Source organism: Indicator indicator, chromosome 30 (genome assembly GCF_027791375.1).
Source record: "Indicator indicator isolate 239-I01 chromosome 30, UM_Iind_1.1, whole genome shotgun sequence".
NCBI lineage: Eukaryota > Metazoa > Chordata > Aves > Piciformes > Indicatoridae > Indicator > Indicator indicator.
In genome coordinates, this window is record NC_072039.1 from 9,521,397 (window position 1) to 9,542,392 (window position 20,996).

Sequence of the window (20,996 nt, forward strand, 5' to 3'; positions counted from 1 at the left end):
TCCAACCCTAACAATTCTATGATTCTATTTTGAAAGCCAGGTAACACCCCCCCCCCAAATGTCAATGTGTCCCTCAGAAGGAAGAAAGTTTCTCTGCCCTCGTATTTCATGGGGATCTACCTTGTAGTTGGCTGCGAATAAATATCAGCGGTGATGGAGAAGAAGAAGCAGCTTCATCCCTCCTCCTCCTCCTCCTTGAAAGGAAGGAAGGAAGGGAGAAAGGAAGGAAGGAAGAAAGAAAGAAAGGAAGTGAGGAAGGGAGGAAGGAAGGAAGGAAGGGAGGAAGGAAGGAAGGAAGGAAGGAAGGAAGGAAGGAAGGAAGGAAGGAAGGAAGGAAGGAAGGAAGGAAGGAAGGAAGGAAGGAAGGAAGGAAGGAAGGGAAGGAAGGGAAGGAAGGGAGGAAGGAAGGAAGGAAGGAAGGAAGGAAGGAAGAAAGGAAGGAAGAAAGGAAGGAAGGAAGGAAGGAAGGAAGGAAAGGAAGAAAGGAAAGAAGGAGGAAGAAAGAGAAGGGAAGAGAAGGAAGGAAGGAAGGAAAGAAGGAAGGAAGAAAGGAAAAGAAAGAAAGAAAGAAAGAAAGAAAGAAAGAAAGAAAGAAAGAAAGAAAGAAAGAAAGAAAGAAAGAAAGAAAGAAAGAAAGAAAGAAAGAATAAAAAAAGGAACAACCTTTATTTCTATTGCATAAATAATGGTAAAATTAAAATCTTTTTATACAGATTAGATATTTACAGTAGAGTTTGGTTAGAGGACAGAGCTGATACATATGGCATTCGTGGGTTTTCTTTTCCCTTTATACACAGCTTTATACACTTGGGTAACTTGCAATATAACATAGGGTTTATTTCAGTTGCATGCCAAGGTCCTTTAGATGAGTATTTACAGGCTTTTGTACAAAGGTGTTGGTTTGTTTGCTTGCTTTTGTTTTCATTTTTTTTTTGTTTTGTTTATTCACCCTGCTGCTGCTGCTGCTGACTTTTTGTTAATTAAAATGCCATGTCTTCTGTTAACCAGCCAGAAATGGGCAGCTTGGAATTGAAACTGGCTCAGAACTGGTGGTGGGTGAAATGATGACAAAAAAAAAATAAAAGGAGATGCATGTGGCAGTGAAGAAGATCCTAGAGATGAAGCAGGAGGCATTGATTGCCTAGATGCTAGTATGGATTAAATGGCAACAGGCTGGATTCTGGGCTTGTTCCAGTTGAAGTCAATTAACTCTAATGAGTTACTTGTGATTTACCCTGGAGTCCGAGGGGGACCTCATCTCTCTTTTGTCCTCCACCTCAATTAAAATCTGAGAAAAAAAGAGCTGCTGCATGAAGCTGAAATAACTTTGGCTCCTCTGAAAGAGATGGTAGGAAATGGAATAACAGCACTCTTGGATTAGTGGAACTGGGGAGTCTCCTTCTATGGAGACTTTCAAAACCTGCCTGGACATCGCGCTCCTCTGTATCTATGTTAGGAGGGGGGGTTGGACTCCATGATCTCCAGAGGTTCCTTTCCAACCCCTACCATTCTATGATTTATTTGAAGATTGCTGTCAAATGGCAGCCTCAGTGTCCTGCTGCTGCAAAGACATCAGCTTTATGATTTGGGTTTAGTGGACGTGTTCCTGTGTGACCTACTCTAGGTGATCCTGCTCTGGTGAGGGGTTGGCCTCAATGATCTTTTTAGGTCCCTTCCAACCCCTAACCTTCTGAGATTCTCTGAATTCTCACAAGAGAGACAAGACATGCTTGAGTGCTGGCAAGACCTGAGGGGTACCTACTACAGCAAGCTCAAAAGCTTCAGATGGGATGGCTAAATGTCCATTTGTTGGCTGATGAAGACAGAAGAACAGCTGATAAAGGAAAGTCCGTTATGGATCTCACCTAAGATGTTGTTAGAGCAGTGTTTGAAGCTGCTTATCATGATGCTGGCAAAGACCAGCCATGAACAGCTGCAGAGAATAATTGGTTGGAAAAAGGCAATTTCCTTCAGCAATGCTCTTCAGGACTACAAAGTCTTTTGGTCTGTCTTGACACAAAACTAAAAAACCTGTGAGGTATTGTCAACCTCCAATTGTCAAGTACCAATCTGTAGATCCAGAAGATTTCCTCTTTCTGCTTTCTCCCTCTTCTCCTCCCTTCTGGGGCTGAAATTCTTTCCTAGTGAAGATGCCAAATTGTGGCAGTTTTTCAGATTCTTTTTGCCACTGGAGAGGTAGGAACAGAGCATTCTTCTAATTAAAATGCTGTTGTCAGATTTTCTGTCCATCTTGCTCTTAGTGAAGCTTCTATACTTCAGAGAGCTGCCTAAAACATCCTGCATGAACTGAAGGAAAACAAGATCCAGTCCTGATAACAACTGGCAATGCAGGGAGATGTGAGCCTTTTATTTTATTCTATTTATTTTTGTATTAAATTCCTGGGGAAGTAATAGGCTTTAAGTGATGCCAGGGAAAGGTAATTGCCCTGTCAGAACACTCTACAGTAAAATAATGGATTGAAAGCCAGCAAGTTCTGTACATCTTCATCAGTGGAATGTAAGCATGATTCAGAGCCAAGAAAAAAGATACTTCATCAGACTCTCATTTTAGAAGAGTTGGTTCTTTTTTTCTTCCTTCTTTCAAATACTCATCCATAAAGCAGAAACTAAATCATCTATTGCACGGGTGGATAAAATAGGGAACTTCATTCTTAGTGATCTTGATGTATTCCTCCTACTGCTTCTCTCCTCACAGAGCTAAGTCTGACTCAGGACTCTGCTCCTCTCTTGCCTTTGTGTGCTGACAGCCCCTTTGCAGCACTGCCTGCACCCTGCATGTCTGCACTAGGTGGGGGGACAGAGTCTTTCATGGAAAAAGCTGAGAGACTCTTTGTACCAGGCACCTCACAGAGCACTGTGCCATCTGTATCAGCAATAGTGTGCCCAGGAGGACCAGGGCAGAGATCATGCTGCTGTCCTCAGCACTGGTGAGGCCACACCTTGAGTGCTGGGTTCAGTTTTGGGCTCTTCACTCCATAAAGGACATTGAGGGGCTGGAACATATGCAGAGGGCAGCAAAGCTGGTGAAGGGTCTGGAGAAGAGGTCTGGGGAGGAGCAGCTGAGGATGCTGGGTTTGTTCAATCTAGAGAAAAGGAGACTGAGGGGAAACCTTCTGGCTCCCTACAACTCCCTAAAAGGAAGTTGGAGCCAGGTGGCTGTTGGTCTCTTCTCTCTAGGAACCAGTGGCTGGACATGAGGAAATGGCCTTAAGTTGCACTAGAGGACATTTAGGTTGGATATTAGGAAATATTTCCTTGCTGCAAGAGTGGTCAGGCATTGGAACAGGCTGCCCAGGAGGTGGTGGAGTCACCACCCTTGGAAGTGTTAAAAAGTGCTGTAGACATAGCATTTTGGGACATGGTTTAATGGCCATGGTGGTGTTGGGTTGACAGTTGGACTTTCCAATTTTAATGATTGTATGGTTCTATGCTCTCCAGCAGAGCCAGCACTGCACCTTGGACAGCCATTACAGTCCTCTGGGTGTCCCAAGGAATGCTTTGGTCTTCTGCAGCAGGTGGTAGGATGAGGGTGGTTTTGTGAAAGATTATTCCTATGATTATGGGAAAAGGTGCTTGCCAGTAGGTACTTTGCTCTTCCAAATCTGTCTAACAAACTTCAGCTATCCAGAGCAGCATCCTTAGGAATACTTTCTACTTCTTCTCGATTTATGTAGCTATTGTCCTATTTTTTTAATGGGAGAATGACCAAAAAAACCCACATTTTACTGGACCCCAGATTAAAGAGATGTTTCTGCATGTACATTTCTTTTACAAAACTGCTAGAAATCTCTCATGTAGAGCAGCCAACACCCACTGCACCACATCCAGCATATGAGCTCCCAGTAACCACTGAAGAGTCTCTAAGAAATCCCTCCAAATCACCAGATGATACCCAAATACTCAGCTGTAGCTCACCTGGGAGCAGAAGCAGTAGCTGGGTTCTCCTATCACCTCCCACCCTTCTGCTCACAGGTGGCTCTTGTTCTGGATGGTCTGTGAGCACCTTCAACTCAACAGTGTTTGCTGACAGTACCAGGCACGTTGGTGTGTGCTTATCAAAATGAAAAAGGATGACTTTTCCTTTGTCAGCCCTCTTTTACCCTCTATGAACTCCAACAGCATGAAGACCAAATTCTCCCTAACAAGGCCAAGTTCTCCCAGTTGCCCACCCTGTTTAATTCTTTACATTACGGTTGATATTGCTTCTGATTAGAAATTACTTCTCAGTGGTGGACTCATCAAGATGGCCAGGCTTCAACAAAGTCCTTGGGTGGTAAGGCCTGTTGTGGGCAGGATCCTGCCTCCTCAGGCCAACTGCCACCACCATTTGGTGCTTGTCCTGCCTGGTGACTCCTCAGCTGTGGTTTCCTTCATGTCTGACCTTACGGTATGGCTTTGAACCTGACAGGTAAGCAATGTTCCTTCAACAGATTTTGCTGGAGTTCACTTCTCCTTGGCCTCCAAAGTATTTCAGCATGCCACGTGCTTGCTGCTCCCTCATTGATTTCTCCAGGAGCAGGAGCTCAGGATGTGCCTTCAAAGTTAAAGTCAATGGCTAAAGTCAAAGTCGATCATTATCAGCGATGCAGCTCGGTGCCTTGCAGGAGCAGGAACCCAAATCCCTCCCATCAGCCTCCAGTCCCTCTATGAAGGACCAGCCCAAAGCATCCTCAACAAGCTCAGGACAGACTGAGTTGAGTTTTGCTTATGCTGCATTCATTTCCCTCTCTCCCAACCCGACCCAAAGCCTTTCTCAAGCTACAACAACCACGTCCACCTCAAAGCCTCCCCTTGCAAGTCAATCTGTTCGATTGCAGCTTCTTTCTCACGGCTAAATCACCAGAGCTGTCTTTGGGCTTGCTCACAATTGGCTAATAATTGGCTAATCCCTGAGCTCAGACGTCGTGCCAGGCTGCTGGCAGCTGTTTGTCCATCCTGGCTTTGGCTGGGAGCGTGGCTGCAGTCACTGCAGCTCGGTGGCACCCATGTCACGAGCAGCCAGGGTTGCCATGGCAATCTCCTCTGCATGCAGAATTGCAGGGCTGAAAAGACACTTCAATTCTCATGGAACTGCCAAGAGCAGAAGTTTAGTGCTTTCTTTTTTCTTCTTTTTTTTAAATTTTTTTTTCCCCCCTCCCTGTCAGCTCTACCTTGCGCTGCTGCAGTCTGGGTATTTTTTAAAGTATGTTAATTAGCACTTAAATAGGATTTTTAAATTTTATGATATATATTTTTTTTTTTCCTTAACGTAAGGGATGGGGGGGGGGGTATTTTTATTTCTTTGATTCTTCTACTTTCTTCCCCCTTAAGCTTTTTGCCATCAGGTTCCAATCAAAATTTCACTGCTCTATTTTTACCCACTGTAAAAGCAACAAAAAGCCCTTTTATTTTTTTCTTTTTTCTTTTTCATTTTTCTTTTTTCTTTTTCTTTTCTCTTTTTCTTTTTTCTTTTCTCTTTTTTCTTTTTTCTTTTTCTTTTTTCTTTTTTTCTTTTTCTTTTTTTTCTTTTTTCTTTTTTTTCTTTTTCTTTTTTTTTTCTTTTCCCCTTCTTGTATAGAAGAAAAGGAAGATAAATGGATGTTACATAAATGGAGCCAGGCAAGTAGATAAGAGCCACAAGTCCAATGCTGCTGGCTAGGAAGGATGGGAATGTGTCACTAGAAAGGCTTAGGGGAGAGGGAAGAATGCAATGGCTTGGCCTGATCCATCCTCCGTTGCCACTAGCTACCAGAAGGACCTGACTGATTAAAGAAGGATCTCTTCAAGATGCCTTTAAATGGAAAAAGTCTGCTCTAGGAAGGAAAAGGAGACCTCTGGTAAGACATGGCACTGATTTATAACAGATAAATTTGGTTCCCTACAGAAAAAGCAAACCTCAACCCCACCCTTAAATCCTGTACCCAGTAAAAATCAGTGGGGAGTTTTGCAATGAACTCTACTGACCCCAGGCTATGGCTTTTCCCAATATATTAATTAGAGGTTTGGTTTTACAAATGGAGCTTTGAGGTGAAGAATTATACTGAAGAATGCCTGTATTTACAAAGGGTTTTATGGAGCATGGAGCATGCATGTAGGAATCAATTATGGAGCCTCCCAGAAAGCTTCCAGGAACGCAAAAGATCATCTCATCTGTAAGGTTGCTGTGATAATTGGAGTCTGCCTTAGCATAAACTGTCAGATGAGTGAGAAGAAAGTGGAGAAATGCCTGGTCTGTGTAGTTTAGCTTCTGTTTCTGGGCTCAGTGCATTGGCACCACTCTGCCCTGTGTTTCTGCAGCTGCTGAGTGGGGCTGGTGGGTTGATGCCCACCTCTCTGCTCCATCTTCATCTGCCCCTGCTGCCTACCTTCACTCCAGCACAGCCCCAGGGGAAAAAATATTCTTATTAAGTATTACTCAGTGGCAAGTAACTCTTAGACTTTTGTTGTTGTTGCTGCTGCCATCTTTTCTCATGCCCCTGAGACCAAAAACTGTGGATGACAGTTCCCTTACAATAATCTCAAAGCTCATTATCTGCAATGTCCAGCACATCCTTAGCTCCCCAGCAGTGCAAATCCCACCCTTAGAGCTTGCCTAAGGTTTTCCACTCTTGGTTTGAAGTCTGCTGCTACCCTATAGCAAACAAAAAATCTCTCCACCTTCTGGGAGGCGTGGAATGTTTTGCAGTTGACCTCTATTAGTCACAGCAGAACATAAATGCAGGAGTGTATGTTTGGAAAGGCAGGAAAAAATCCCTCAGCTGCTCTGGAAAAGAAATCTGTCATCTTCAGTGGTGGAGTGGGGCACAGGGAAAATGGCCATGAAGTGGAGGTGGGCAACTAAGACACACACCTAAAGGCAAAATCCAAAGTGTTGAGATGAGTTTCAGGGGTTGATGGGAGACAGAACAATGAGAAGCAAGTTTTCCAATCAGGCTACTGGAAAATACAGGTTAAATGTTATTGGTCAAGATTGTAATCAAAGAAAGACCTGAAACGAGTATTTGGGATGGATCCAGGCTTAAGCTGATGGTTGCTGTGTGGGATGAGGGAAGCTTGTGGTTTTCCACTCCTTAGGGAGCCATCCTGTCCCCTCACAGGAAACAATCAACTGCATTTACAGGAGCAAGATCTTTCTGTTCCTTGGTGTTTCTGGAACTTGCCCAGCTGACACCATGAAACCACAACTCCAACACCCAGCTGCTTCCATGGACCTCCCTGGGAGCCCTCCCCATGCTGGCTCTGTGAGCCCACAAGGGCAAGGAAGCCAAATCTCTCCAAGGTGACACGCAGGTAATGTGGTCCATCTGAAGATAAATGCAAGGCTTTGCATCATGTTTAAAAGGCAAAATATGATGTATTTATGATGTAATCCTTGCTCCAGGCTTGCCCAGCCCTTGCACTTCCCATGGGATGTGTTGTGTCTCTAGTCTGCATCACTCCATCTTCTCCTTGCTGCCCATTAAAAATCTCTTCCAGGGAGGAGAACCAATGCTTGCAGGATCTGAAAGTCTGAACACACTACGTAACATATGGCAGGAGGCTGTGGTTTGATTCCTCCTTCTCTTGCTGGAAGCTGCTTTTCAGCAGGTGGTCCATGGGCTGATGGTGGTGGTGGTGGTGGCATGATTTCTGAGAGGAAGGGCAGGAGCTGGCACGATTTCTGAGAGGAAGGACTGGAGCAGCTAACTGGTCAAAACCACACACTGCCATGTAGGTGAACATAGAACCTCTCCCACGAGAGGATGTCTGCCATGGAGTTCTTACTGCAGGGGACTTGAAATGACAGAAATAGAAATTGTGCAGGCAAGGAGAGGGATTTTCATGATCTTCATTTTGGGTGAGGTTATTGAAGACCAATAAAAGAAGAAGGACAAAACCGGTGGAGAGCAAACCTTGTTGACTAGGCAGACAGGCCCAAAACAGAGGGAGTTTTACCTGGTGCTGGTGGTGGCAGTCGGTTGGAAGACTGTGCACAGATCTCCAAAATGCCCATGGGTGAAAAGGGGGTGGTGCTTCTCCAGCCCTGATTCACGCTTGGAGAAGGAATGGCAAACAGCAACCTCATGCTGGCCCAGAGTCTTGTGTCAAAGGCGGCGATTCCGAAGCAGCAAAAATAGACATTTTTTGTGGGGCGCTGGCGAACGCTCCTCTGTGTGATTCTGGAAACACTGTACAAGGATGCTCCAGCTCCCCTCTGATGCCATCAACTCAAAGGCATGGTCATAAGGGAAGAGGAAAAAAAAAAAAAACCAACAACAACAAAAACCCACAAAACAAAACCCAGCCCCAAAAGTGAAGCTGGAGTAGGTGAAACAACAGGAAGGGAACTTGCTTGGTGGCAATGCTACGATCAACTTCCTGGGAACGCGGGGCCAGCGGAGAGCTACGCCGGAAAGTCAGTCGGCCCCTAGGTTAAAAGACAGCTCTGCTGCAGCAAGTCGTGAGGCTGTGCCTCCTCCCCACTGCCAAGCAGGCTGCTGGCTGAAAGTCTCTTTAAAGTTACCATTTACTGCTTTGAAGCAATAAGTTGGGACTCCTGTATATAGACCTTCTTTTTTTTTTTTTTTGATTCCTTCCTCTTTTTCTTTTACTTCCTTCTCTCTTTTTTTTCTTCCCTCTTTTTTTCTTCCTTCCCTCTTTTTTCTTCCTTCCCTCTTTTTTCTTCCTTCTCTCTTTTTTCTTCCTTCCCTCTTTTTTCTTCCTTCTTTTTTCTTCCTTCTCTTTTTTTTCTTCTTTCCCTCTTTTTTTCTTCTTTCCCTCTTTTTTTTCTTCTTTCCCTCTTTTTTTTCTTCTTTCCCTCTTTTTTTCTTCCTTCCCTCTTTTTTTCTTCCTTCTCTCTTTTTTTTCTTCCTTCCTTCTTTTTTTCTTCCTTCCTTCTTTTTATTTCCTTCCTTCTTTTTATTTCCTTCCTTCTTTTTATTTCCTTCCTTCTTTTTATTTCCTTCCTTCTTTTTCTCTTCCTTCCTTTTTTTTTCTTCCTTCCCTCTTTTTTCTTCTTTCCCTTTTTTTCTTCCTTCTCTCTTTTTTCCTTCCTTTTCTCTTTTTTTCTTCCTCCCCTCTTTTTTTTCTCCCTTCCCTCTTTATCTTTATTTCCTTCCTTCTTTTTTTTTTCTTTTTCTTTCTTTTTTTTTATTGCATTAGGAAACAACACCAACAACAAAAAAAAACCTCAAACAACCAAAAAGAAAAAAAAAAACCTTTAAAGCATTAAGACAGCCCTTTGATGTCCCTGCCAAAAGGATGTAGTTGTTTCACAAGCCACAGTTACACTGCTGGCCTCAGGCTCCTGGTCGAGATGGGTGCTTTATCTGCCTGCCTCTTGTCTCTTTGCTGTGTGAGAGTCGGTTTCGGGGGGGAGCTCACCCGGTGGCATGCGCATGCATGGTCAGTTTGGTTCACAGTGTGGTGGCCAGAGGCTACTCCATGCCGCTGCGCAGGATCTGGTTGGCCGCAATCAGCATCACGCTTATAATGAAGGCCATGGCGAAGGCGCAGATAAGGCTCTTCCGGACGCAGGTCTGTCTGTTCTGCTTCTGGGCGTGCACTGCAGGGGAGACACGGCAAAGGTCAGACCTTCAGCCCCACTGATGGCTTTGCTTCCCACCGAGAGCTCAGAAAGCTTTCTGTGCTTCTAACTGTTACCTTGACGCAACCCTCCAGCCCACACCTCAGACACTCCCTGTGCTGGCCATGTCTTACCTCTCCCTGCTGGGGTATTTCATAGAGTCACAGCATCCCAGCATGCTGGGGGTTGGAAGGGACCTCTGGAGATCATCCAGTCCAGTCCCTCTGCTAACACAGGGTCACATAGATCAGCTTGGTGGGATCACTGTCACAGAATCACTGAATGCATTGGGTTGGAAGGGACCTCTGGAGATCATCCAGTCCAGTCCCTCTGCTAACACAGGGTCACATAGATCAGCTTGGTGGGATCACTGTCACAGAATCACTGAATGCATTGGGTTGGAAGGGACCTCTGGAGATCATCCAGTCCAGTCCCTCTGCTAACACAGGTTCACACAGATCAGCTTGGTGGGATCACTGTCACAGAATCACTGAATGCATTGGGTTGGAAGGGACCTCTGGAGATCATCCAGTCCAGTCCCTCTGCTAACACAGGGTCACATAGATCAGCTTGCCTGGGATCACTGTCACAGAATCACTGAATGCATTGAGTTGGAACGGACCCTCAAAGGTCATCTTATCCAACCCCCCTGCAGGCAGCAGGGACACTTCCAACTAAATCAGGCTGCTCAGGGCCACATTAAGTTCGACCTTATATGTCTCCATGAACACCTCCTTGAAGGTCTGGGGCCTCAGCTGCGTCTCTGGACAAGCTGTTTTCACCACTCCCAGTGTAAAGAACTTCCTCCTTATGTCCAACCTCAATCTCCCCTGCTCCAGTTTCAAGCCATTGCCCCTTGTCCTATCCCCACAGGTCCTTCTAAACAGTCCCTCCTCAGCCTTTCTGTAGGTCCCCTTGAGATACTGAAATGCAGCTTTAAGGTCTCCCCAGAGCCTTCTCTTCTCCAGCCTGTCTTTGCAGGAGAGATGTTCCAGCCCTGTGATCATCTTTGTGGCCCTCCTCTGCACCTGCTCCAGCAGATCCATTTCCCACATGTCCAGGTAGGTTATGAAAGGCTCCAGAAAAGGAGACTCCACATCTTCTTTCCAGATAATCCACCTTACCTTTCACTGCTCCCAAACCTACTTTCCTGGCAGACCACCCTCTCATACTCCAGGAACCCCTTTCTCTCTCATCTTGGCTTTTAAACCCTTCAAGTGCATATAGGTATGTTTTGCTCTAGCTCTATTTCCTTTAAGCTCTTTATGAAGTTCTCCCTAACATTCTTTACTTGGAAATATTGGTCTTCTTTGAACCCCTTTGACTCAGCCAGGTCCACTGGGAATCACAGAATCACAGAATGTTAGGGGTTGGAAGGGACCTCGAAAGCTCATCCAGTCCAACTCCCTTGTCAGAGCAGGATCACCTCTACCAGGCCACACAGGAACACATCCAGGTGGGTTTTGAATATCTCCAGAAAGGAAGACTCCACAACCCCCCCGGGGCAGCCTGTTCCAGTGTTCTTCACCCTTGCAGTGAAATAATTCTTCCTCCTGTTTCCATGGAACTTCCTATGCCTCAGCTTCCACCACTGCCCCTTGTGCTGTCATTGGGCATTGCCCAGCAGAGCCTGGCTCCATCCTCTTGGCAATCAGCCCTTATTAATGAGGTCACTTCTTAGTCTCCTCTTCTCCAAGTTGAAGAGCCCCAGCTCCCTCAGTCTGTCCTTGTAAGGAAGATCTTCCACTCCCTTCATCATTTTCGTGGCTCTGTGCTGGACTCTTTAAGCAGTTCCCTGAGGTCCTTCTTGAACTGAGAGCCCCAGAACTGGACACAATATTCCAGACATGGCCTCACCAGGGCAGAGTAATGAGCAGAGGGAAATGAGCAGAGATTTAAGATGTGCTCCCTGACAGCACTTGAAACCCCTCTGTGATAGTTCCCATGAGTATGCACAGCAGGTTGATCATTTCTCCTTAAACGTTCTGTGCCGAAGCAAAATCAGGCTTCTGAAGAACCTTTTCACATGAATGTTTGCAGAAGGGTTGTCAAAGAGGTGAGAGCAATTTGTGCCAGTTGAAATGCAGAGAGGGTTAGGATTTTTAGTATTTGACTTACTTTATTTAATTTTGATTTTGTTTCAAGTTGATCAAGGAGGAATCATGCTGTGACTTGCTAAAACCACTGCATGGTTCTATCTTAGCTTCCCTGTTGATTTCCATAGCTGGCCTTGGCACAAGGCTGGATGCTTGCTCTGTTTTGCAGCGGGTTGCCAGCAGGAGTTTTGAATTCCTATGAGACATGCCTGGGTTTGGATGTGAGCTGGTTCCCTGAACATTCAAGTCAGAGCCAGGTCAAGTCAGGTCAGATCCTTCAAGTCAGAGCCTAAGATCCTTTGGAGATTTCCTGAACTCTTAGTGGGGAGAAAACTCACAAACTGCCCAATGTCAATGAGATCTCAGGAGCCAAGGAAAACTGAGGTTGGGTCATCCTTCATCTTCTCCAGTTGTAGAGGACAGGCTGGAGGAGGACTCACCATGGTACCAGAGACAGAGCTACTGTCATTATAATGTCTGCACAAGGACCTGGGATTAATGGGTGCAGCCCATTTCAGGGTACATCAGTGTACTGGTTGTGGCTGCTGGGCTGGTCACAGTGCCCATGGTGGGTTTCAGATGAGCAGTGCTGAGAGCCTTGCCTGCAGAAAAAGGCTTTCTCACATAGAATCATAGAATTATAGAATCAGTCAGGGTTGAAAGGGACCACAAGGATCAGCCAGTTCCAACCCCCCTGCCATGGGCAGGGACACCTCACACTACAGCAGGCTGGCCACAGCCTCATCCAGCCTGGCTGCAAACACCTCCAGGGATGGGGCCTCAACCACCTCCCTGGACAACCCATTCCAGGCTCTCACCACTCTCATGGGGAAGAACTTCTTCCTCATGTCCAGTCTGAATCTCCCCACTTCCAGCTTTATTCCATTCCCCCTAGTCCTATCAGGGGACTAGACATGAACAACTTCTGTGTATTTAGAGTGGCTTCTGTTACAGCCTTGCCAAAGGTGAGTGATATTTGCTTGCTCTGGCTGGATGCAGTTACTTCTTTATAGTGAGGCTGACAGAGCCCTGGAACAGGCTGTTGTGGCAGTTTAGGCTGGGTGCCCCCTGCCACTGCCACTTAAATTACACCTCTGGTGTCCTGGGTGCCCACCCAATAGGGGTGGACACAGGAAACGGCGTATTTCTACCCTGCGCCCTATAAATCCATCTGTAAAGTCATTATCTTTCTTATTATCTTATTTCTTCCCTCTCTGCTCCCATGGGAGATGTCCTCTCTTATCGGGTAATGCCGGGGGAGTATCCTTAAGGCCACTTAGGCCTGTCTGGGTCTAGTGCCAGGAGGAGAATGGAGGGGGGGGGCAGTCTCAGACCTGGCCAGCCTGAGACTTGCCTAGCAGTTTGAGGGGGGGGGGGGGGGGGGGGAGGAAAGAGCCCTGGGGGTTTTGGGTAGACCCTCAGGTGGGAGGAAGGGAGGATTGGGAAGCCTTTGGGAATTCTGTGAGGGGTTCTGTATACTTTAGGACGTTCTTTTCCACTATGCTGTGTAGTTTGTAGTTCTCTGAAGCTTCACCAATCGCTTTTCCATTTAAACTTTCCATCACTCTCCAATCCGTTTGTGTGAGTCTCATTCTTTTGTCCCTTTCGGGGCAAGAGACGATCTGTCTGGCCTCAAACCAGCACAGATTTTTTGGTGTTTCCGCCTGGTTCCGAACCAGGGACCTTTCGCATGTCAGGCGAACGTGATAACCACTACACTGCTACCCAGCCTAAACTGCCACAGCTGCCCAGGGAGGTTGTGGAGTCTCCTTCTCTGGAGACTTTCCATACCCACCTGGATGCATTCCTGTGCAGACTACCCTAAGTGATCCTGCTTTGGCTGGGGAGTTGGACCTGATGATCTCTGGAGGTCCCTTCCAACCTCTAATCTCCTGTGATATTGTGATTTCCATTTTCAGAGGGCAGTTTTTCATTCCCAAGCCCTTATCTGCAGAGTGGATCCTCCTAGTCCTTCTCTGGGGGTGGAGAGAGGGGGGAGTGGTGGCACCTCTTGTACACATCCAGTTAATGGGAATGTCAAGGCTGAGGATGAAGTACCCACTGCAGACAGCCTAGGTCACCCTAACCAGCCAGCACTTTTGTTTGCCACAAGATTAAGGTCATGAGTGTTTGGATTCATGGATTCATAGGTTCATAGAACACCAGGTTGGGAGGCACCTCAAGGATCATCTAGTCCAACCTTAAATATAAGGAACCAGAACATCTGTCTTATGAGGAAAGGCTGAGGGACTTGGGGCTGTTTAGCCTGGAGAAGCACAGACCCGGGGGGATCGTATCAATGGTGATCAATACTTAAAGGGCAGGTGTCAGGAGGATGGGACCAGGCTTTTGTCAGTGGTGCCCAGTGACAGGACAAGAGGGAATGGGCACAAAACTGAACACAGGAAGTTCCATCTAAACATGAGGAGGAACTTCTTTATGTTGAGGATGGTAGAGCACTGCAGCAGGCTGCCCAGAGAGGTGGTGGAGTCTCCATCTCTGGAGTCATTCAAAACCCACCTGGATGCTGTCCTGAACAACCTGCTCAAGGTGGATTTGCTCTGGACTGAATGATCTCCAGAGATCCCTTCCAACCCCTAGCATTCTGTGAACTGCCAGACAAATGATTTTTGTGCTATAAAATTTTGGCAGTACAACGTTGCTGCAAACAACTGTCCTTTGCTTGTGTCTCTTCTCATCCAAACCCACATTCTTTTTGGCTCTCAACTCCATTTTCCTGCCCTAAGCATTAATAAAAAATGGAGAGAAGGGCTGAAGACATAACTGTGCTTCCCTTCTTGATTGGGGCTCTGGTATGGGCTGCTTGTACTTGGGAGTTGGACATTTTCATTTTCATTGCTCTTCATCAAGAAGAAGGCAAATGAGAACCCCTAGAAACGTGTAGGAGGGAAAGATGTCATGTAAGCCTAGATCTGACATCTTGCTAATGACTCTAATGTTCCCAGTGAACTGAACAAAAGCCTGGACTTGTCCCTGCCCATAATATGAATATTGTTTGAAGATGAATATTTGTGTTTAATCCAAATGTGTGTGGATGAGTACAAGAGAGAGAGATAAGCTACAGCATCTGTGTTGAGAGAGGAAGAATATTATGTAGTCATGAAGATCTTGTCAAGACAAGAAGCCAAGATGGCAAAATGGTGAGAATGACAGAAATCTGCATGGATTTGTGTCAATAGCAATGTTGTTTAGCACCTCTTGGGGCTGAGCCAGCCAGCCCCTGGTGTGGAGAAAGGGCAATGTCTCTGTCCACAACACAGAGAAGGGTTTCGAGGCTTCACTTTCATGTGAAGAGCACACCCTGAGGTGACACTGAGTAGAGATTCCCCCATCTCAGCAAGGTACTGCTGAAAACTATCTGCTATATCTCTTTGCTTAGGAGCCATTCCCCAATCTCAGTGAAAACCACTGGGGTTTATCTTGGCTTCATTCCTGCCCATAATTAAAGGCACCTCAGCGGGGTGGCTGAGAAGTACATTAACCACAGATGTGAGCCTCCAAGCCAGCCCCTTTAGGCTACCTCTACAGTTGAAAGCAAAAGGTGCTTTTCAAGAGGTAATTCATCTCCTCCCAAGGCAGCACCTGAAAGAAGCTGGAGGAATTATACCCAAAAAGCATCTCCTCCACTCCCCCAATTTAAGTGAGGGGTTCACATGGAGACACTTCTGTACAGCCATTTAAAGCCAGACTGAGATGCTGTCCAACCTTCTTGACAGCAACTCCCTCAGTGCCATTGATCCGTGCCTCCAGGGCCCTATAATTTTTGCTTTTGAGACCTGTAGGGATCTAAGTGTTTGGGAAGTGGGAATGATGAAGGCACAAGTGGGTCACTCAGATAATGGTATGTTCAGCATGAAGAGCTTGCAGGGACACCACCTGCTCTCAGGCTGTCATTCCTGGGAGCAATGCTGACGTCAGAGCTGCCATGGACCAGAACCATTCCCTTCTTCTGGGACCTGAAGCAAGACTTTGCATCTTTGTTGACAGTGCTCAGTGGATCTTTATTCCCTGGTGCATTCTTCCATGCCTCTGTGTGTGTGTGTTTCTAACAACATCTAAAAAAGGCTCTGGTTTGCTTCCAGGTTCTGCCTAGCACCAGCAAGGCCGACAGCCCACGAGAAAAGCTGTTCTGGCTGTACTTTTGGAAGCTGGGACTTCCAAAATGAGATGCTGAGCATTTAGGCTTTCAGACCCTTTTCATCTGTGTGTCTGCAGCTGGGATAGTTCACCCAAGCAGCAAAGCTGGAAGCAGCCTGCATGCCTCTCCCCACGGTGACAGCTGGCCCATGTCTCCCCTGACTCAGCAGGTCAGTGGGGAACAGCAACTCCATTCATGTCAGTGAGCATCTCTTCCTCCCAGCTGCTCTTCAGGAGGAGGGGGAAAAAAAAAAAAGTGTTGTTTGGCTTGATTCAAGGAGCCTTGCTGCTTGCCTCCCTCCTGCAGGCTTCTTAAAATTCAGCTGTGCTCTTCCACATCTTCTCTGCAGTATTTAGCAGAGGGTGAGTGTGCTGGAGAGAGCTGCTGAACGCTGTTAATTAGCCAGGCTGAGAATTGGCACTAATGTGGTTAGCCTTTGCTTTCTTTTCAAGACTCTTCAGTGTCTCTTCCTGGTGCCCTTTGACCCCTCAGAGCTTCAGAATTTCCCCCAAGATGGCCTGTATGAACCAAAGAATCACAGAATCCTAAAGGCTGGAAAAGATCTCTAGGAGGATCAAGCCCAACCAGCAACTCAACACTACCACAGCCATTAAACCATGGCCCCAAGTGCCATGCCTACAGGTTTCTTAAACTCCTCCAAGGATGGTGACTCCACCACCTCCCTGGGCAGCCTGTTCCAATGCCTGCCCACTGTTGCAGTTAAGAAATGTTTCCTAATACCCAACACAAACCTCCCCTGGAGCAACTTGAGGCCATGAAGTGGCATCACTGTGTGTGGGAAGCACAGTAGCTGTCCCAGGGTAGTGCACACAAACCCCAAGATCCTCTGTAGGTGTCATCCTAGACTTTTCTGCACTTTGAGATGATTTGTATCTGTTTAGTTGTTCCAACCAGCAATGCTTTGGAGCAGCACAAATTCCCCTGGACAAGAAAATTCTTCTCCCAAGGTAGCTTAAAAGAGGGAATGTTCTTGCCAGTGTTAGCTCTGATCAAAGTGCAAAATCCACTGTGAAAGCTGAGGTCTGTTGGTGGTTGCACATGCTTCTGCCTGAATCCCATCAGAGGAAGGAGGACCATGAAGCAAAGCAGCCACTAGTTCATCCTCCTGCCTGAGACAGGAGCAGCTTTACTCAGACCACATAGAAGAAGGCTAATGGCAGCTCTCAAGCTCTCTAAGTGTGTCATAGAACAGCTTAGGTTGGAAGGGCCCTTAGATATCCTCTACTCCAACCTCCCCACCATGAGCAGGGTTACCTCTCATTGCTGCTTACTCTAAAATAACTCCATGCTAACTCCATGTATCCATTTAGAAAGCAGCCCTGTGGAAAAGGATTTGGGGGTGATGATGGACAAGAAGCTGGACATCAGCAGGCAGTGTGAGCTTGCAGCACAGAAGGCAAATCACAGACTGGGCTGCATCAAAAAATGTGTTGCCAGGAGAGCCAGAGAGGTGATTCTGCCACTTTGCTCTGCTCTGGTGAGACCTCCCCTGGAGTGCTGTGTGCAGGTCTGGAGCCCTCAATATAGGAAGGACATGGACCTGATGAAGAGGGTCCAGAGGAGGGCCACAAAAATGATCAGGGGATTGGAGTATCTCTGCTACCAGGACAGGCTGAGGGAGCTGAGGGTGTTCAGACTGGAGAAGAGGAGGCTCTGGGGAGACCTAACAGCAGCCTGCCAGTACCTGAAGGGAGCTTACAGGAAGGATGGGGAGAGACTGTTTGCAAAGGCCTGCAGTGACAGGCCAAGGGGCAATGGCTTCAAACTAGAGAGGAGCAGATTTAGATTGGATATCAGGAAGAAGTTCTTCACTATGAGGGTGGTGGAAGACTGGAACAGGTTGCCCAGGGAGGTGGTTGAGGCTCCTTCCCTGGAGATATTCAAAGTGAGGCTCAAGAAGGCCCTGGGCAGCCTGATCTAGTTGGGGATGTCCCTGCTGACTGCAGGGAGGTCAGACTGGGTGACCTCTGGAGGTCCCTTCCAGCCGGGCCCGTTCTATGTACCCTTGCCCTTTGTGTGTGGTGGATCTGAGCGTTCCAGCCAAAGCAGAAAGAGGACAACCGTAGAGAAACACAGACACCTTGCCCCTCACCTTCAAACTCTGTTTGGCAGTTGCCTGAGTTCTCATTGAGGCTCTCCTCCTCGTTGATGATGATGTTCTCGATGTCCTTCATCGTCAGGTGGTCCCGGAAGGCGTGGTAGAGGATGTGTTTCAGCTCTTCCAGCGTGATCCTTTGCATGTCGAACTGTGGGAAGAGGATGGGGTTAGACTCAGCCTCCAGCAGCAGAGATGGTGCTTGGGGAAAGCGAGAGGCATGTGGGCATGACACAGCTCCCCACTTCTGGGGTGGGTTTTTTTTTTTTTGTTTGGTTTGGTTTGGTTTGTTTGTTTTCCAACCTCATTTCAGTACCTCAATCTGACTTTGCAAACGGTTGCTGCTCTTTTGGGTTCATTTAACACTAACAGTGTGAGTGCTGCAAATGAATGTTGCTAGAGCTCTTGCCAGCTTCCTTAATGCTGGTAGAGCAGGAGAGAAACACAGCCCTAAGCCAGGGATGGTCTTCCAGGCTGGAGATACAGCAATCCAGTACCAGTCCTGACCATCCCAAAAGAAAGAAAACCCTGAGAGATTCCCCTGGTAGCTCTTACACCTTGCCATGAGCCACCACCTTGTCTCTGCCTCTTGTTTTTTTGTTTCCTTCTAACTCACCAGTTGTGCCTGCATGGTGAGCACAAGCAGAGAACATTTCCCTTTTAGCTGACTTCTGCTGTGGATCCAGGAGGTAAATGTTGTTCTTACACATACCAGATATCAACCCCAGATGATTCCTGCAGAATACATAGAAATGAACATTTTGCAGCAGAGGACCTTTGCACATGTGTAAGGTTTGTGCTGTTAGTATCTGCTAATGGTGCAGAAGAGAGGACATTCACACTGGCTGACTTGCAGTGCCAGGTGAGGAGAAGAGGCTCTCTGAGCCACCAGTGGAAATTCTCACAGCCATCCCCAGTCTCCCACTGTGCTGCAGATCACAGAATAATAGAAATGTTTTGGTTGGAAGAGACCTCTAAGCTAATAGAGTCCAACCTTCAGTCTATCACCACCACGGCCATTAAACCATGTCCCAAAGTGCCATGTCCATGGTTTTCTTGAACACCTCAAGGGATGGGGATTCAACCACCTCCCTGGGCAGCCGGTGCCTGTGCCTGACCAATCCTAATCTCCAACCTAAACCTCCCCTGGTGCAATCTCAGATAATTTCCTTCATTCTGTCATCTGATACTAGGGAGAAGAGACTGACCCCTACCTCACTCCAACTTCCTTCCGGGGAGTTGTAGAGAGCAATGAGGTTTCCTCTCAGCCTCCTTTTCTCCTGACTCGGCAACCCCAGCTCCCTCAGCTGCTCCTCACCAGCCCTGTTCTCCAGACCCTTCACCAGGGGGTCACTCCAGCCCCTCAATGTCCTTCTTGGAGTGAGTGGCCCAAACCTGAACCTAGTATTTGAGTGCAGCCTCACCAGTGCCCAGTACAGGGGCACAATCACTTCCCTGCTCCTGCTGGCCACATGTTCTGATGATCATCATCTCAACCCCACCCAAACCAGAGGGTTGTCTCCAGCTAGCAATGAGCATCAGGACTTGTACACCCTCCATGACACCACCCAGCTTCAAGAAACCTGAAGAAAGGCCAAACACCTCTGGCTCAACACTGCAGTGGAAGACAGGAGATGCAAATGTGTGCCTGCTCCTGCAGCCTGCTGCGTGGTGACTTCCTGTGCTTGGATTGCAGAGCTGGTGCTCTGGAAATGATGCAGCAAGAAATGCCCACTGCTGAGTTCCCTCTCACCTAATAAGGACAGGACAAATCTTATCAGTTCTGAGCTGCTCTAAGGTTATCTTCTCTGACCAGTGCTGCACACCTCATTGCACAGAAGCAAACCCATTAATGTTCTGAGTGATTAAATAAGGGAAACAATCACAGCATCACAGAATCAGCCAGTTGGAAAAGACCTCAGAGATCATCAAGTCCAACCTATTACTTAATACCTGACACCTTCTGACAACTAAACCTTGGCTCCAAGTGCCACATCCAAGCTTTTTTTGAACACCTCCAGGGATGGTGACTCCACCACCTCCCTAAGCAGCACATTCCAGTGGCAAATCACTCTGTGAAGAGCTTTGTCCTCACCTCGAGCCTAAACTTGCCCTGGTGCAGCTTGAGACTGTGTCCTCTTGTTCTGGTGCTGGTTGCCTGGGAGAAGAGACCAACCCCCACCTGGCTACAGCCTCCTTTCAAGTAGTTGTAGAGAGCAATAAGGTCTCCCCTGAGCCTCCTCCTCTCCAGGCTAAATAACCCCAGCTCCCAGCTCCCACTTCAATTCAGTCTGGGCTCTGGAGCATGTGTGTGTCTGTGTGTGCACAGGCAGATCCCTACACATTCATATAGATGTATCATAGAACCCCAGCATGGTGGGGGTTGGAAGGGACCTCTGGAGATCATCCAGTCCCTGCAAAAGCAGGGTCACCCACAGGAGCTTGCCCAACATCACAATGTCCAGGTGGGTCTGGAATCTCTCCAGAGAAGGAGACTCCACAACTTCCCTGGGCAGTCTGCTCCAGGGCTCTCTCACCCTCACAGGAAAGAAATTTCTCCTCATGTTCAGGTGGTACCTCCACTGTTCTAGTTTGTCTGTTTGCTCCTTGTCCTGTCACTGGGCACCACTGAAAAGAGTCCAGGCTCATCCTATTGCCCCCCCCCCACCCTCTATCTTTTGCTGGGTATTGAGCAGCTTCCCTATCAGGCTGCTCTTCCTCAGGATAAACAGCCCCAGGTCTCTTATCCTTTCCTCCTCACAGAGATGCTCCAGGTTCCTCAGCATCTTTTTAGCCTCTCTTGGGTTCTTTCCAGCAGTTCCCTGTCTCTCTTGAACTGGGGAGCCCAGAACTGGACCCAGGACTCCAGATGTGGCCTCACTAGGGCAGAGTAGAAGGAAAGGAGAATCTCCCCAACCTGCTGGCCACGTTCTTCTTAATGCACCTCAAGATACCATTGGCCTTCTTGGCCATGAAAGCAGACTGCTGACTCCTGGTGAGCTTGTTGTCAAGCATCCATCCATCTTTAGCCATCTATGCTTAGAAACACTCAGTTCTGCA

General features: G+C 47.3%; 1 protein-coding gene across 2 annotated transcripts in view; it reads right to left on the reverse strand.

Moving 5' to 3' along the window:
- Positions 1-9,416: 9,416 nt before the first annotated feature.
- Positions 9,417-20,996, reverse strand: part of CALN1 (calneuron 1) — a 174,097-nt gene continuing 162,517 nt past the window's right edge. The window contains exons 5-6 of one of the 2 annotated variants that reach the window (XM_054394325.1): positions 17,934-18,087; positions 9,417-9,544 (exon numbers count right to left, since the gene is read on the reverse strand). In XM_054394325.1, the coding sequence (XP_054250300.1) occupies positions 9,417-9,544; positions 17,934-18,087 (282 nt within the window). Of the gene's footprint in view, positions 9,545-17,921; positions 18,088-20,996 lie in introns of both variants that reach the window. The other variant, XM_054394326.1, reaches the window with a different exon arrangement.